This window comes from Equus asinus, chromosome 10, assembly GCF_041296235.1.
Source record: "Equus asinus isolate D_3611 breed Donkey chromosome 10, EquAss-T2T_v2, whole genome shotgun sequence".
NCBI classification, from domain to species: Eukaryota; Metazoa; Chordata; class Mammalia; order Perissodactyla; family Equidae; genus Equus; species Equus asinus.
The window spans coordinates 13,475,632-13,491,847 of NC_091799.1; the positions used below are offsets into that span (position 1 = coordinate 13,475,632).

General features: G+C 54.7%; 1 protein-coding gene across 1 annotated transcript in view; it reads right to left on the bottom strand.

The window, feature by feature from the left end:
- Positions 1-16,189, bottom strand: part of STKLD1 (serine/threonine kinase like domain containing 1) — a 21,882-nt gene extending 5,693 nt beyond the window's left edge. Inside the window, exons 1-11 of the mRNA XM_014863342.3 lie at positions 15,884-16,189; positions 14,081-14,167; positions 11,094-11,138; positions 9,732-9,806; positions 8,101-8,202; positions 6,301-6,371; positions 5,302-5,417; positions 3,987-4,105; positions 2,720-2,883; positions 1,973-2,094; positions 387-470 (exon numbers count right to left, since the gene is read on the bottom strand). Of these exons, the coding sequence (XP_014718828.3) occupies positions 387-470; positions 1,973-2,094; positions 2,720-2,883; positions 3,987-4,105; positions 5,302-5,417; positions 6,301-6,371; positions 8,101-8,202; positions 9,732-9,806; positions 11,094-11,138; positions 14,081-14,167; positions 15,884-15,898 (1,000 nt within the window). The 5' untranslated portion in view covers positions 15,899-16,189. The remainder of the gene's footprint in view (positions 1-386; positions 471-1,972; positions 2,095-2,719; positions 2,884-3,986; positions 4,106-5,301; positions 5,418-6,300; positions 6,372-8,100; positions 8,203-9,731; positions 9,807-11,093; positions 11,139-14,080; positions 14,168-15,883) is intronic.
- Between the last annotated feature and the right edge of the window lie 27 nt (positions 16,190-16,216).

The window sequence follows — 16,216 nt, forward strand, 5'->3', positions numbered from 1 at the left end:
ACACACATACGTATGCTCCAGGGTGCTCTGCGGAGTATTGTTTATAACATGGGCAAATGAGCTACAGCTCACATGCCTATCAGTAGGGCTGGTGGGAGAGATGGGATGTCTTATTCAGCATCCATTAACATCATGTGAAGGGAGCCCACTAGGAGCAGGTTGGGTACCGAGCCACCCCTCCCCCCGCTCTGCTCAGTAAAAGTGACAACAGAAAGGACTGCAGGCCGCCTGTTCCAAGCAGCTTGTGCAGACATGGACCCCCAACAGGACTATAAATGGGCCTCAGGGATGAAAGAAAACACCTAGGAGAGCTTGGAGGGAGGGGCCTGGGCGCCCCCAAAGGGAGGACCGGGGAGGAGGTGGGGCGGGGTAGGGGCAGTCTCTACCTAGGTCAGCTTCCTTCATTCTCAGGAGCCTTGTCATGGCCCTGAGCTGGACTTCAGGTTGGCTGGAGAAGTTTTGCATGAGCTCTGCGGAACACAGGGAAGCATGGAGAGAGCTGCCGTGAGCTTCCCCAAGCCCAGGGCAGCTCAGGGACCCTCCTGAGGGCTGGGACATCCTGTGGGCCTCACGCTGGCCTGGCTGCTTGACATGCACACCTCACAGATCCACGTGACCGGGCATGAGGTGACACTCATCATCCCAACTTTCCAGGCCAAGAGGTGTGTCCAAAGTCAAACCTGAGCCTGTCTGGGAGCCAGCCCTGCGCGTGCACTGCCACTCCATTGCCTCGCTCCGCCCCTGCCCAGCCTCCTTCCCCGGCTCCTCTGGGCCCCCCAGCAGGTTTCTCTGCCTTCGATTCAGAACAAACAACCCCACCCCAGAAGCAAGCTGCAGTCTCAGACCCCCTATCCTGCAGCTGACTCAGACCCCTCCTCCGCCCCTGCCTGGCTGGCAGCTTGCGAGTACCCCACAAGCCTTACCGTCCTGAATCCTCACAGCAGCCCCTGGGCTGGGTTCTGTGTGATCCCTACTTTAGATGAGGAAATGGAGGCTCCAAGTGGGTGATGGGCTTCCATTGGACCCAGCTTCTGCCTCCAAAGCCCGTGACCACAAGACATGGGGGCTCTGAGCAGCTAGGGCCTCGTGGGTGCCCCTTTCCACCTTTAAAGCCTCCTCTGCCCTTTTCCCAGAAAGGGGGCAGAGGCAGCAGTTGGGGCAGCGGTGCCTTGTCACAGGCAGTGAGGGGTGCAGGGAGCCATGGAGTGGGAGGGGGGCATGAGCGGCTCACCCACACGCCCAGAACACAGAGGGATGGGAGGGTGGAGCTACCCTCGAACTTGAAGATAACCTCTAGGCCTTTGGCATAGCTACTGTGTGCCAGTCACTATGCAAGGAGCCCCAAAGTGCCCCAGCCTGGAGCACATGGCAGAGATGAGCACGGGCACCCGGGTGCTGCATGACAAGCAAGCAGTGTGCCAGGTGACTGGCTGCACCCTTGCCTGAGGCCTGCAAATGTCAAGGTGCAGATGGAGCCCCTGTGCTGCAGGGACACGCCCACAGTCCAGGGTCACTGCTGCACCCATCCCAGTGTTCAGTAGGAGCCCAGGCCCGTAGTAACCACACATGAAGCACTGCTGAGTAGGGAAGACACTGCGGGTGTCAGGGCCCCTGTGCCAGGGTGTGGAAGCAAGAAGCAGGCATTCTGGGGGTTGTGGCAGTGAGGGGCTATTCAGTACATGAAGGACTGTGTAGGGGAACAGGGAAGCAGGTGGGGGCCAGGCTATGGAGATGAACTCTGCTACAGGTGACGGGAGCTGGGGGGTGTCTGAGTGGGCAGCACCCTGAGCGGAGCAGTGCTGGGGATGGGTGGAGGGTGAGCCCGGAAGCCTTCCTGCCCCCCAGCCATGCAGGAGGAGCAGTCAGGGGACTGGCTTGTGGAGGAGGCACTGGCCCTCCGGAGCTAAGACAACGGGATGCCAAGGCCACAGTGGCCCCATGGCACCCTCCCCCTCTGGGTCCCCATCATCACCTAAAATGCTGGCCATGTTGCCTTCTAACAGCATGTTGATGATGGATGTAGGCAGCGCCTCCCCGTCCAGCGTGAGCGAGGACCTGAAATCGCTCCTCACAAAGGTGATCTGTGTCACATCCCTGGAGGGGAGCAGACAGCCAGGGCACTTGCCGTGCGGCCTCCCTCCAAAGGGCTCAGGTGGCCCTCAGCGGGCAGACGCTGGCCCTCCGCCTTCCCATTTAGAATGTACTTGGCAGCACCTCTCGTGATGTCGAACGCGTGTCCAGCTGACAACCCAGCAATTCCACCTCCTGGAGGGACACAGGTGCTGGGCTCTGGTACTTTGGCCCATGTGGGCTCCTTTCTCCATAAAAATATACCAAAGATCAGATTTTATGACCATGTTGGTATAAAAGCGAATATAACCTAGGCTGGATTCATTGTTATATCTTCACTTTTTTCTTCTGATTTTAATATAAATTAAAATGGAAACATTTTCCTGGGCCTTGGGGCTGTGCCTCCTGGGTCTGACGGAGAAGTGGGCCCTGTTGGCTCCAGTGCGCAAAGATGTGCATTCAAGGTTGTTCGTTGCTGCAGTTTGGGATAGCCAAACTTGGAAAAGGCCAGAGGTCCACGGGTGAATCGGGGTGGGTGTGATGGGGCACTCTGTGGCATTAACACACCAAGTGGCCGTGTAGATGTTTAGGTGGGAAGATGTTGGACAATGAACTGAAAGAGTAAGTACAGCCCCAGACGTGCACTCACCTGACGGTTACTCGCTCTGAGGGGTCAATCCGGAGCATCGAAGGTAAGAGGGAAGAGAAGGTTGTTGCATTGGGGATCTTCCTCTCCTTCATGGTCCTCAGAACGTGCCTCAGGCCCTCCGGGACAGTCCGGATGGACTTGCGCAGAAGCATGGCTTCTGTTTTCTAAGAGGAGATGGAGAACACTGCTTCACGCATTTCCTCAACTAAACCCCTGACGGGGTGGAGGCTGTGCCGGGTACTGGGGAGGGAGTGGTGGGGGTCGGGGGAAGGCGGCAAGAAGACCTGGCCGCCGCCCTCAGGAATGCCCAGAGACCAGCTGAGCCCAGAGGTTCTCCACGAAGGAGAAATGGGGATTCAGAGAGAAGGGAGCAGACCGTCTCGTTGGGCGAAGGGAGTGAGGGACAACTCTCCCTCCACAGTCGTGTCAAGAAGGCCATGGGCCTTATCTCTGATCCAGACCCAGCTGGTAAGAGTCTGGGGGTCCGGGAGAGAGTGGGGAGTGCCAGAGCCCCACAGGCGGACCTCGGGGCTGGCACGCGGGGCTGGGAGGCAAGGGAGCCTCTGCGCTTGGGCGTCGCAAGCACTGAGGCCTGGCCTCTGCCTGCTCCCTGCTTTCTCTCCTGTATGTAGAGGGTCTGAAGTCATGAGGTTCAACTTCCCAGCCTCCCTGAAGCCAGGGGACCAGGTGCTACGGAGCGGCTGGTGTGGCCCTTTGCTCTTCCCTTCTTCCTGCGCACAGCGCAAGTCCCTGGTGCAGGGGTCTCCAGCGGCTCTGAGAGCCAAGGCCCCACATGAGGGAAGTGCAGGCACAGAGAAGGTGCCTGTGCACCAGCCTGAGGCCTCGTGTGTCCAGGCCCTCGCCGGTCCAGCTTCCCAGTGCTTGCAGCCCAATGCATCCTTAACTCGGACAGGGACGGAGCACAGTCCAATCCCAGCGTGGGCCGGGTAGGGCACCTGACCTCAGGTTTTCTCATCCATAAGGGGCAGTGATGACCCCCGAGGGCTGTGGGCAGGTTTCAGTACTGCCCTCACCATCCTCATCATCACGCTAGGGCCCAGCAGGGCCAGGTGCTGAGTGTGGGGTCCTCCAGCAGCTGGGGTGGGGGGCTCTGCACAGCCCCGCGAAGGCAAAGAACAAGGGCAGGAGGAGGCAGATAGGAAGAATGCACCCCTTGCAGGGTTGAGGTGGGCAGGGCCTGGCCCCCTGGGGACGTGGGGAGTGGGTGTGGGGTGTGGCAGCGAGGAGCAGGTGGAAAGCAGCTCACATTCATGAAGGAGCAGCTGGCCATGTCAAGAATGATGCAGCCCAGGGACCAGATGTCAGATTTCTGGCTGAAGGAGAATTTGAGGGCTTCGGGGGCCATCCAGGACTTCTGAAGGGGGTCTGTTGGCAGGAGAAGTCAGGGGATGCATGAGTCCTGTGGTGCCTGGGGAAGCGAGCAGCTTCCACTGTGAGCCCCTCATCCCCCTCCTCGGGGAGGTAGGGACAAGCTCTCTGTAGAGGGGCAGGAAGAGGCCCTGGTCAGCAAGATCCTGACCCTTGGTCTTCAGCCAGTGAGGGGGCCCATGTCAGCAGGTGCCCACCAGGCTGGCCCGTGTGTGTGTGCAGGTCCCTGTGCCCACAATGGCTGTCGAAGTAGTCAGAGGAGACGTGCCGAGGAGGCTAAAACGTGCACCCTCTTTAAACGTCTTGCCCCCTTTAGTCAGGACCTTGAGGCAAAGTTCAAGTTGTCCTGCCCTAGTTTCTAAACCTGAACCCCAGACAAGAAGCCAAAAGAGCAGGGTCCTCAGTCCAGCTCTGTCCCTGAGAGGCCTCAAGAAGACCCCCAACCCGACCTCCACACCCCAGCCAAACAACAAGGGGGGCTCCAAGGACCCCCGCCAACCTCCAGGAGATATACCCATCCACCCGCCCACCCACTAAACCATCCATCCACTTATCCACATCCCCATCCACCCATTCACCCGGCCACCCATCCATCCACCCTCCCATCCATTTATCCTCTGCACCAAGGACAGAGTGCCACCAGTACCTGCCACCCTAAGCCTCTGAAGCTCTCCACTGCAGTCGCCCTCTCCATCCCTGAGAGTTGCGACAGGCTCAAAGCCCAGCTCCCTGTGCCCCATTGTCTTTTCAAAGGCAGGAGTACTCCTGGCCCCTTGCCTCCACCTTTCCCATCTCCTGGGTTATTTTAGGACTCAGTAAAGTGATCCAATCATAGCCAGTGCGTGGCATCCAACAGTCTTCTGTTCCTGCATGTCCCTGCCACGGCAAGTTTCCTTCCTTCTGAGGCCTTTCTTCATCCTCCATGAAAGCTGACATTTTCTGGGTGTCCTTTGGACCCAGCGTGCATGCCCACCACCTGCTCAGTTATGCCCCAGACAAGGGGGTCTCTTTGGTGTCCACATAAGCCCTGGGGGATCTGTAGGGATCTTCTGAGCAAGGAGAGGTTCGATGTTGCCATGTTCCAGCACGAGCCACTGCCCACTGGACTCTAGAAGTGACCCCTCGGGTGAATGGTCCCTCTCCCATGGCTCCCCAGCTACCACTGTCCCACAGCCTGGGAGGACCCTGGCCACCTTCCTCCGCACGGATGTTCCACTTGGCTTCATCGGTCATCAGCGCATTGCAGCTCAGGTCCTGCAGTTTGCAGTGGTTGCTGCTGACAAGGATGATGTTGGAGGGCTTGAGGTTCCTGAAACCAAGAGACACACCTTTCCACCCACCGCCCACAGGGCCACTGTGGGTGACATTCCCGGGCGGGAGCTGCGTCTTCCAGCAGCTGGGCCAGCCTGTGCCCTGAACGTTACTCTCGGTTCCCCGCCCCACCCAGCTCCCCAGGAGCAGCTCACACCCCTCTCTCCTCATTAAACACCCCTTTCACAGCCCCCTTTTAAAATATTGTTTTCTATAAACATAAAATATACTCAGTTATTTTAAACTGGAAAAAAGCCAATACAAGTAGGAAACCACCCAATGCTTCTCCAGTCCCTCTGCGAACATCCTGTTCACCTCCTTCCAGATCTTAGCTACACGTTTGTTTGGGGATTGGTTTTTGACCATTTTGTAATGTCCAGCGACATCAACACTGAATTGTGAGCATTTCCTTCATACATGGGGTTACATGGTTTTTCTCTCCTCCTTTAAATACAATACTGATCCAATTGGAAGCCATTCCCAGCCCCTCTAGACTACGGGTCCCAGAGCGTGAAGCTGCACTGCTGGCGGGTGGAAAGCCCCAGCTGGGAGCTGCAGCCCGTTGACCTGGCCAGAGGGCACAGCAAGCAGCCTGATCTCTGGCCCTCGGAGTGCTGTTATCTGGTTTCTTTCCTTGCACTTTACAACCAACCCGCCCAGTCAGCTCACATTTCCGAAGAAACTGGAGGTAAGGGTGAGTCACTGGAGGTTACACGGAGCTGATGACATTCTCTGTAAGCCTGGGAGGCACCCTGGAAAGGCGCATCCTTATCCTGGCTGCACAGACGCCGGCCACACCTCCCTCCCTCCATCCTGCCACGGGCACCGACCCAAGGGGACTCGGTGCCTTTTCTCCTGAAGCAGCCTGGCTACCCGGTCACCTGTGGATGATGTCCAACTGATGCAGGTAGTCCAGAGCGTCCAGCACCTGGCCCAGCATGTTCTGCATCCACTGGGGGAAAAGCGAGAGATGCCAGGATTGGAGGGGACCTGAAAGCTCTGGAAGTGGGGCTCCCTGCAGCTCAGTGCAGGTCAGGGCAGTGACCTCTCAGTGCAGCCAGTGGAATCAGGGCCCATTCTCTTCTTGTGTCTTGAGATGGGCCTGGAGCTAGCCATCTCGGCTGGAGCGTGCAGGACAGGCTCAGACAGGACTCACAAGGTGCTGACCGTAAAAGAGGCACTTCACACAATTCAGAACTTCTGTTCATCCAAAGACATGGTGAGCAAAGTGAATTGGCAGCAGCAGACTGGGAGAAGACTCTGGATACCCACATCCGGGATTTATAAAGAACTCACACAATAAGACACACAACCCCAACGTTTAAACGGCCAAAAGACAGGGACAGGCACAAAAGAAGATACCTAAATGGCCAGAAAGTGCTCACCTCACCGTGACTACTCATAATAATTGAAATTAAAATGTAATTTTTAATTAAAATTAAAAAGACCAACAGGCTGAATTGTGGGCCAGGATGTAGAGTTGGACACTCACAGCCTGCAGTGACAGTAAACCCAGGGCGTCACTGACTAGTTGCCCCGAGGAACTCGAGTGGGTTTGGAAGCATTTAACTGTTTTTCCACATTGTTCTTTTTCCTTTCGTTATGTTAAGGAGATGCAATCGCCAAGCACCCCGGACCTGACCACGCCTCACCACAAGAGCTACACCTGTGACCTTCGCCTTATTTTTAGTGCTAAGATCTCTCCAGGAGGAGCTGAGGCCTTACTACCGTAACCTGCAGTGTGTGTGGGAGCATGTTTTCCAACTGAGCCTGTGCAAGCGAACACCCACCTCTCCCTTTTGAATATTCATTCCCCATCCGAAATAAATGTCCCTGCTTCCCTCCTTCCAGGACGCCATGACTCTGGAAATGATTCCGTGTGGTCTCCTATTTGCCGCAAATACACCTTACTTTGTGAGACAACTACTTCTGGTGGAGAGTCTGATTTAACTCACCTGGAGGGAACCCACTTTGGTTCGCTGACAGGGTCACCAACCGCCTTGGCAAGCGCGGTGGAGCATCTGCTAAGGTTCCCCCCACGCCCACGCCCCGACAGCACACTTCCACGCCAAGGTGTTTATCCAGGAAAAGTGAGTGTTTAGGTCCATCAAAAACATCCAGCACTGCTCACGGCCACCTTCCTCACCATAGCCCCAAGCTGGAGACAACCCAAGTGCTCCCCATGCTAGATGAGACAGAGACCGCAGGGGGACACAGACCGTGGCGTGGCCACCCACGGAGCAGCGCTGAGTCGTGGGGAGGGCCTCTTTCCTGATACATTCATGGCAGGGCTGAACCTCAGAAGCACCAAGTTGAACACAAGAAACCAGACGCAAATGCAGACACGCTGTGGGAGTGCATTTATGTGAACTTCAGGGGCAGGCAGAAGTCCAGCCACGGGTGCCGGTGGGGAACGTCTGGAGTTCTGGGAATGTCCTGCTTCTTGATCTGGGGGAGGTCATGTGTGTGTGCCTCTGTGAAAGGCACCAAGCCGTCCATGTCAGATCTGTGCACATCACAGTGTGCAAATACCTCCATACATAAGCCTCAGGAAAAACTAAGGCTAGGCTCCAGTGGGCCTGCCCTCCCCTCTGCCCCTTGGCTGCCCCCCACTGTGGGGTCTGTGACATCACAAGATCCAGGTGCTCCCCAGGCCTGGTGTCTTAGAGAGTCTGTGTTACCTCAGAGTCAATGATGGTCCTTGCCTCCCTCTTCTCCTCAATGACCTTCTGGAAGCTTTCCTTGTTGTACTCCATCACCAGGCAGAGGAACAGAGAGGAGATCTGCTGGGGACACGGACCCCTGAGCCAGAAGCCTCTGTTCTGGCCCCCAGAAGCCCAGGCCTGGGTGCTTCTGCATGGTCAGCTGCTCCAGGGCCTCCCGCCACCCGGCCGCCATTCAGTGGCTATGGGGGCACTGCTGGGGGCGGGGGTGCAGGGGTGCAGGGGTATGAGCCCCTCGTGAACAGCACCTGCTCACGCCTCTGGCCTCCTCTCCCTACACCCACCACAGCCCCACCCCAACCCCATCTGCACTAAGCCATGTGGACCTTTCTGAAAGCTGCTCGGGCCTCCTGGCCACTGCACGCACGGGCTCTTGAGCCTGGGACCCCGCCCCTCCAAGGGGTGGCCACTCGTTCTTTAGGGCTCACTGGGGATCTACTGCCTTCCCCTGAAGCGCCTGCCCCAAAGGGGACCCCAGCAGACCGTGTCAGGGGCCTCACCTCAGGGCTCTCAGAGGACCTGCTCTCCCCCCCACAGTGAAAGGTCCTCTCGGCTCTTCTGTGTCTCCCTGGGGGCATTAGGGGGTGAGGTGATGATGGCCCTTCCCCAGGCCTTTTCTCAGGACCCAGCTGAAGGGGGGTATGTGTGTGAGGGGAACCCCTGCTCCTGCTCAAACCCTTGGGGGGACACAGATGGGGACACTAACGTGGAGATCTAGTTACCGTCTGGCCCTCAGCAAGAGGCCTCGCAGCCTCCCTTCACCCCTAGCCCTGCCCCATTCCAGCTCAGCATCCCCCCTCCACCTCAGTCCCATCTGGAGTAAATGGAAAGCTTCTGGCTCTTTATAAAGACAAGAAGTCATACAGCCTGTGGGACAAAACACAGGGCATGGGGGCTACAAGACCCAGATTTGAATCCCACTCAGCTGTTACTAGCTGTGTGGCCTTGGCAAGCTCCTTACCCTCTCTGAGCCCCAGGGAAAAGAGGACAGCGCTTCCTACCCTGCAGATCTCCTAGGATCTGAAGATGAACGTGCAGCTAGTGAGTAAACTGCAGGAGGTGCAACAGTCAGGGGTCCAGAGGCCTGGACAACCTGATACCAACTGAGGGGGGAAAGCAGGGGGCTTCCTGACACCTGCTCCTTCCGTGAAAGTCAAAACTCCACCTGCAGAGGCACAGACTTCCCAAGCCTTTGGCTGCAGGATGAGCTTGGCAGCTGAACACACGGGGCACTGGAGTCAGGCCTACCTGGCCCCACTCCTGGCTGGGCCACGTGCTAGGTGGGAAACTGGGAGGAACTTGTTTCTCTTAGCCTCTATTTCTTCCTCTGTAAAGTGGGATAGTAACCCCTCCTCCACCGAGGCTGTTGGGGGCTCACATGAGATGATGCCCACAGAGCCCCCAGCATGGCCCCAGTAAGAGTTGATTTGGGGCTAGCCACGTTTGGAGTCACTGCCATTGCCACTGGAGGGGTTAGGGTGGCGTGAGGGTGCCCTGTGCTGAGATGGACCCCGGGGTCCATCTCTGCGCATCTGTTCACTTGTACCTGCAGCCACGGAATGCCCGCTGAGCCCGCCAGTCTGACCCACCTCGCCCTTCCACATGAGGAACAGCTCCTGGTAGATGGAGATGTGGGCGTGCTGAAGTGTCAGCAGCGGCATCAGCTGCAGGGACAAGAGCAGAGGAAGTGGAGATGTTCGCGAAATGCCGTTTCTCAGCCAGTGATCCTATGTTACACAGCCCAACAGAAACACGTGCTTCCAGCCCTGAGCAGAGCAGGGGAGTGGGCAAAAGGGGTGTGCAGCCTGGTGGTCAGGAGCCAGACAGCCCAGTGTGGGTCCTGCCTGCAGCATGTGCTGGCTGTGCTGTGTGGCTGAGAGGCTCTCAACCTCTCTGAGCCTCCTAGCCTCATCTGAAAATGGCCGTAACAGTGGTGTCTGCTTCACAGGGGTGTCATGAGGACTAAGGGAGCTGATGCAGGCAAAGGAAAGAAAGGTGCCCAGGAGATGAAGCTCAGTCAGGGTTGGCTGGAGAAGGTGGGACACTGACTACTCATGCCCCCTCGCCTCCTGGGTCGTGCCCCCACCCCCAGCTGAAAGTGCTTTGAGAATGAACACAATTAGGCAGCAGAATGGCTACCTTAGCGACCAAGAGCCAGAAGGACAACCGCTTATGATGGAAGGTTGGGTTGAAAGCAGACCGCCCGGCGGATGTGGAGGGGAACAGGGGATGGGAAAAGCTGTGATGGTGTGGGGACTATGGGTGGGCCCCCCATGTGCTTTCTTTCATTTTGTCAGCATGTGGCCGGGGTCCATCTCTGCGCATCAGCCACACTGTGGACCGAATAGCTGTTTGCTGGCAAAGCTCAAAAGCTGGCAGTTCCAGAAAGAAGACAAGCAAGTGACCATTAGCTTGGAGGAAAGACATTTAACTTCATGCGAAATTCAAGAAAAGCAAAGAAAAACTGCTCAGAGCCTCTGTCTAGCAAATCGAAGTGCATGCAGCTGTTACTGCTATTATTATAAATTAGGATGTTACTGTCAGTTCTGACTGGTAGATTTAAGGAATGTAAAAGAGTTCACATTTTCTTGTTAAATGATTCTGTATTTTCTAAATTTTCTACTGTAACTTATACTTTTATAGTCAAAGAAAAAACTCTTTTAAAAGATGGTTATTGGTGGATTAGCCTAGGGGTCTGGCCAACATATGAACTTTATCTTCTCTGAGAACATATATTCTAAGTTGTCTGCACCTGGATTTAGAAATTATTGTTTTGGACACAGACTCCCTTTAGGACCTGGGGGCTTCTGGCTTCACAGCTGGGGCAAGAACTGGTTTTGACCCTCGATGCCTCCACCCAGACTTCTACCCAGTCACTCCCCAGGAGGGGACAGAACAGTCTCCATGTGTTCTGCCTCATGTCCTCTAGAGAGGGAGCCACCCAGAGCTACCTCCTCCAGGGCCTTGTTGGCGTGATGCTCGTCAATGCAGTTCACCTGTAGGGGCACAAAAGGACTAGCTCAGTAAACATGCAGTAAACCACCACCACCACTATCACCATTACCATCACCATCATCACCATCACCACCACCATCATCATCACCACCACCATCACTACCACTACCACCACTGTCACCATCATCACCGCCTACATCACCACCACCACCACCAACACTACTATTACCACCATCACCACCACCATCATCAGCACCACCACCGTCACCATCATCACCGCCTACATCACCACCACCACCAACACCACTACTATTACCACCATCACCACCACCACCATCATCAACACCACCACCGTCACCATCATCACCACCAACACCATCACCATCATCAATACCACCACCATCATCATCATCATTATCATCCCCACCACCACTATCACCATCATCACCACCACAACCATCATCACCACCACAAACAATACCAACACCACCACCACCATCACCATCATCACCACCACCATCATCATCATCACCATCATTATTCACCAGGAGTGCCAGGCTTCTACCATTCATGCCCCACCATATGGCACCAGATGGAGCCTGGAGATGTTCCTAAGGCAGGGATCCAAAAATACTCTGAGCAATGAGAGCATCTTTGCTCCTGTTGCAAGGATAAGTTTAGAATAGCATAATATAAACTTCAAGGAATCATTAGAGGATCCATTTTCAGATCATCTTGAAAGCAGGGAAGAAAATAATATGTTGCCTCCAGAGCCAAGCAGCGCTGCTCTGGTCAGCAAAGCATCAACCTCACCACTTCATTCCTTATCTGAATCAAGAAGATTGTCCCTGTCACTGAATGTGGGCTGTGGGGAAATGCACGGAAGAGGGAAGGGGGGTGGTAATGGCAGCACTGAGCTTTGAGTCTGCAACACGCTTTGTGGCAAAGACTGTGGGTACATACTATCACTTCATCTGATACTGGATCCTAACCTGGACCTTCTGCTCACACGACTACAAATGAAGAACCCTTGTAAGTGGGGTGATCTTAGATGAAGATGCAGAGTTGGTGGATTACTCGCAGATCCAGGGGAAGGCCCCAGACACAGCACCACAGTGAGTGTGCCTGTCTCCCCTCCTTCCACTTCAGGGGGCTCATGCTTTGGTGAATTTGACCAAAACATACTGAAAGCCTTAAAAATGTCACGTCTTTCAACCTAGAAATCCCACCCCTAGGAATTCATCCCAAGAATATCATGGATGTTCAAAAAAATTAACGCTAAGTTGTTTATCAGAGTTGTTTATACAGAGTGAAAAATCGAGAACAAGCTAAGCCCTTACTGCCCATCAGGGGCTGGGTTGTGTCAGTTACAGCATATCAAGCAGATTGGGGCCGTGCAGCCACCAGAGCCAGGAGAGGGAGAAGCTGTGTCAGCAGCACAAAATGATGTTCACAACACGCTAAGTGGGAAAAAGTATGTATCAATCTCAACAGTATTCTTGTAAAAACAAAGTAGTTTATAAATACTTAGAAAAAAGACTGGAAGGATACACAAACCACTACCTGCACTTCGCTCCCATTTTTTTTGTTGTTGTTTTAGAAAGATTGACTGGCTTTTAAAAAAGCTCCTTGACTGCTCAGAAGGTAATCAACCGTCCTGCCCCACTGGCCTGTGAGACGATGGGGCCGGCCCCACGGCCAGCCAGCCACAGAGTAAGAGGGGGGTAAGGACTCCAGGCCAGGACTTGGGGAGAGTCTGCTGAGCTGCTGCACAGGCTGTGGCCGCCAACAGGGCTCTTCCCCGGCATGTCAGCCCCCATCCTGTTGTGTCCTGGCCATCACCACACACCACAAGGGGGGGCCAGGGAATCTTTTAGGGCCACTCTCTTCCTCCAGACCCTCTGTTCATCTGTACCACCCTGGCTTGGACACACAAAGAGCTGTCCCCCTGCAGCTCTTTTGTATCCTACCCTGCTGTTCCAGCCCTGGTGAACAGGTGGTGGAAGAGTCCAGGGCCCGGTGTCCTGCCCTTAGCCCTGTGTGACCTTGAGCAAGTCCCTGCCTCCCCTCCCTGGGCCTGGCTCCCCTTTGATAAAATTGGTGGCCCCCAGTGAGGTGGCCTGCATTCAAATTGTCTCAGGAATTGTGTGATGCTGGCTGGTCTGCAGCCTCCCCAAGCCTTCCCATCCTTGGCTATAAAGCAGGGTCGTGATTCCTGCTTTGCAAGTTTGATGGAGATCAAATGAGATGAAGCCTGGCATAAAGTATGCACTGAATAAATGGGAGGGTGAAAATTAACAAAAGAAACCTCAACTAAAACTGGAGTCCGGAAGGCCTGTTGAGGAAGCTCACACACCATATTCTCGTCATTTATCCCAACCAGGAAAAGACATACCTTGAGTCTCCAACAGGAAGGTGTCTCTACTTTACTACCCACTCAGGAGGAAGGAAGATTTTCTTCTTGCCCAGCAACAAGCCCAGCCAATGGAAAACATGGCAGCTCAGCCAATGAGGAGCTGTCATCACCCTGAACTCTTACTTTCCTCCAATGAATTTTCACTTTTCCTTTGCTAATAACTTCCTTGCCCCACCCTCCTTTCTATAAAAGCCTTCCATGTTGTATAATTCCTCATCTCTCTCTGCTTGCTACTTGAGATGCCCGAGCCATGAATTATTTGATAAAGCCAATTAGATCTTCAAATTTACTCAGTTGAATTTTGTTTTTTAACAGGAGGTATGACTGTGGTTGTTCTCAGAGTAAAAATGAACAATCCTCCTCCATCAAGGTGAGAGAGTCAGATGTTTGGGGAAGGCTGAGTAGCCTCACGTCGCTCTCCACGTCTACCCTCAAGCGGATTTGCCTCTGTGACAGCTGGTGGAAAGGAATCCAGCTGTTGCATCAGGAAGCCTTTCTCTAATGTGTGGATGATAAGTGTATGTTGGAGAACTAGCCCCACTGGGTGCCACAGGCGTGGCCTCTTACCTGCTTTATCACACGCTTTTCTTTCGTTTCTGTCTCCTCTACCACCAGGTTCACCCCCAAGGCCCCAGGATTCAGCTGGTCCAAAATCTACCAGTAAGAGAGAGAGAAGCTTTCAGGAAATGCACACAGCTCTTCACTTTCCAAGCGCGCCCAACTCCAATGCCTTTTCTGGTCCTAACTCCCCTGCAGGTTGGCGGAGCATGCATCTCCGCCCTGTTCTGCAGATGAAGCAAATGCCCAGGAGGCTGAGAGGCCCTTTGAAAGTGGGACCGAGCCCATCTCTTTGGGGCCAAATCTGGAGCTCTTTCCACCACCCCATGCCCCTCCTCCAGTCTGCAACAAAGACCAGCAGGCATCCAAGAGCCAGCACATCTTTGGGGCGGAGGATTTGTTCACTCTCTCCAGCCCTCTATGATCCCAGCTTGCAGCATCCACCTCCAAATTGGGCATCCAAACAAGAAAGTAAGTGGGCCATAATTGGTGCAATCACAGGCAGCCCTGCGTGAGCCTAGCACTGTGCCAAGCAATTTACAGCCACCTCATGTGGTTGGCACTATTGCTATCTCCATGTTCACAATGGAGGAAACTGAGGCACAGGGAGCTAGGTCCTTGTCTGAGGCTACAGCACTAATAACAGAGATGGCCTAGATTCGACTGGAACTCTGGGGTCTGACTCCGGAGCCTGTGCATTGAGCGACAAAACCTACAGAGAGGTGGCCATCATGCCAGAACTCTGCACAGGGAGGCCAAGGACTGTGGGGTGAGGGTGATGATTGGATTACATTTATCAGAGACTGGAGGAAGGGGGGCAGGATGCAGAGGAAGGTTGTGTAAGGGATGGAACCCTGAATCCAGGGGCTCTTGAAAAGTCCTACGATTCTGTAATCCAGCCCCTTTGGGCAGCCTGAATCCTGCTCAGGGAATATCAGGACAATGTCCTCAGCAGCTTAAGCTGGTGAAAGAAGGCGCATGCTTAGGTTCTCTTAGGTGGCAAATTAAACAGTAAAACGCACCCATGTCTCAGATCAAGTCTATTTTTTTTTTCCTGAAAAGGTAACTTTGCTTTTAAAATTCTTTGGCCACCAGAAACTCATCCGCTTTACCACTGGCTGACTTCCCCACAGTCCTCCCACACAAAAGGAATTCTCGCAAAGTGAGAAAAATCTAATTTACAAATTATTTTCAAATTAATGAAATTTTTTACAAAGACAATCTAACATTTAATAAAGTTGAGATATTACGCGTAGAAATATTTAATTAAACATTTATTTTTACTTTGCAGATGTCCTTTTGTTTTGTGAATTTTTCAAGTCCTAAACATCTTCACAGGCCCTGGTCAAGGCTTAGGTCCCCCTACCAGGTACTAACGGGCGTTTGAGGAGTTTGGGGGCTCTTGATTCAGAATTCTGGATGTTGTAGGGTGTCCTGGCCCCGTGGCCCTGAGCACATGGGCGAGAAGGATGGAGGTGTCTCCACCCTCAAATATTCAGACAGACAGATGTGCTTAATTTCGTCCATCATTTTAGAGAGGGGGAAACTGAAGCCCAGAAAGGCAACGAGCACCCAGGAGGTCACTTTTGGAGGACCCGAGGTCACCCTACTAGCTGGAAGCAGACACTGGCCAGAACACAGGTCCCGTGCTTCCCTGGGGTCGGACCTGGCCGCTGGCTGCCCGTCCCAGGGGCTGTGACCGTTAAACCTGGAGGGGGCTGGAGGTGGTGGCAAAAGGTCCAGATCCCGGGTTCGCCCCTGACCGTCGGCCCCTCGCCGCTCCCGCCTCCCCGCCAGGGGACAACGTGGCACCTGGTATTTTTCCATAGTGTATGGAGGGGGACTCCCGGCCTCTCTCTTCCTCCGCTGGGCGGTGGGGGTGCGCCCCTAGCCGGTGCCGGCAGAGGGACCCCCTATTGAGCATGCTCAGGAGGGATCGCGTCCGGGTAAGCATCCCATCCCCCACCCCGAGAGCGACCCTCAGCCCCAGGTGTGTCTGCCTGGCCCCGGGACCCTCCCTGCCCGAACGTTGTCCCCTGGAACACCCGCGCGTCCCTCCCGACAGCTGGCCCTCAGGACCTGGCCGCCTTAAAGCGCGTGATGGGCGGAGCCTCGAGCGCGGCGGGCGGGGCCGGAGCCCAGGGG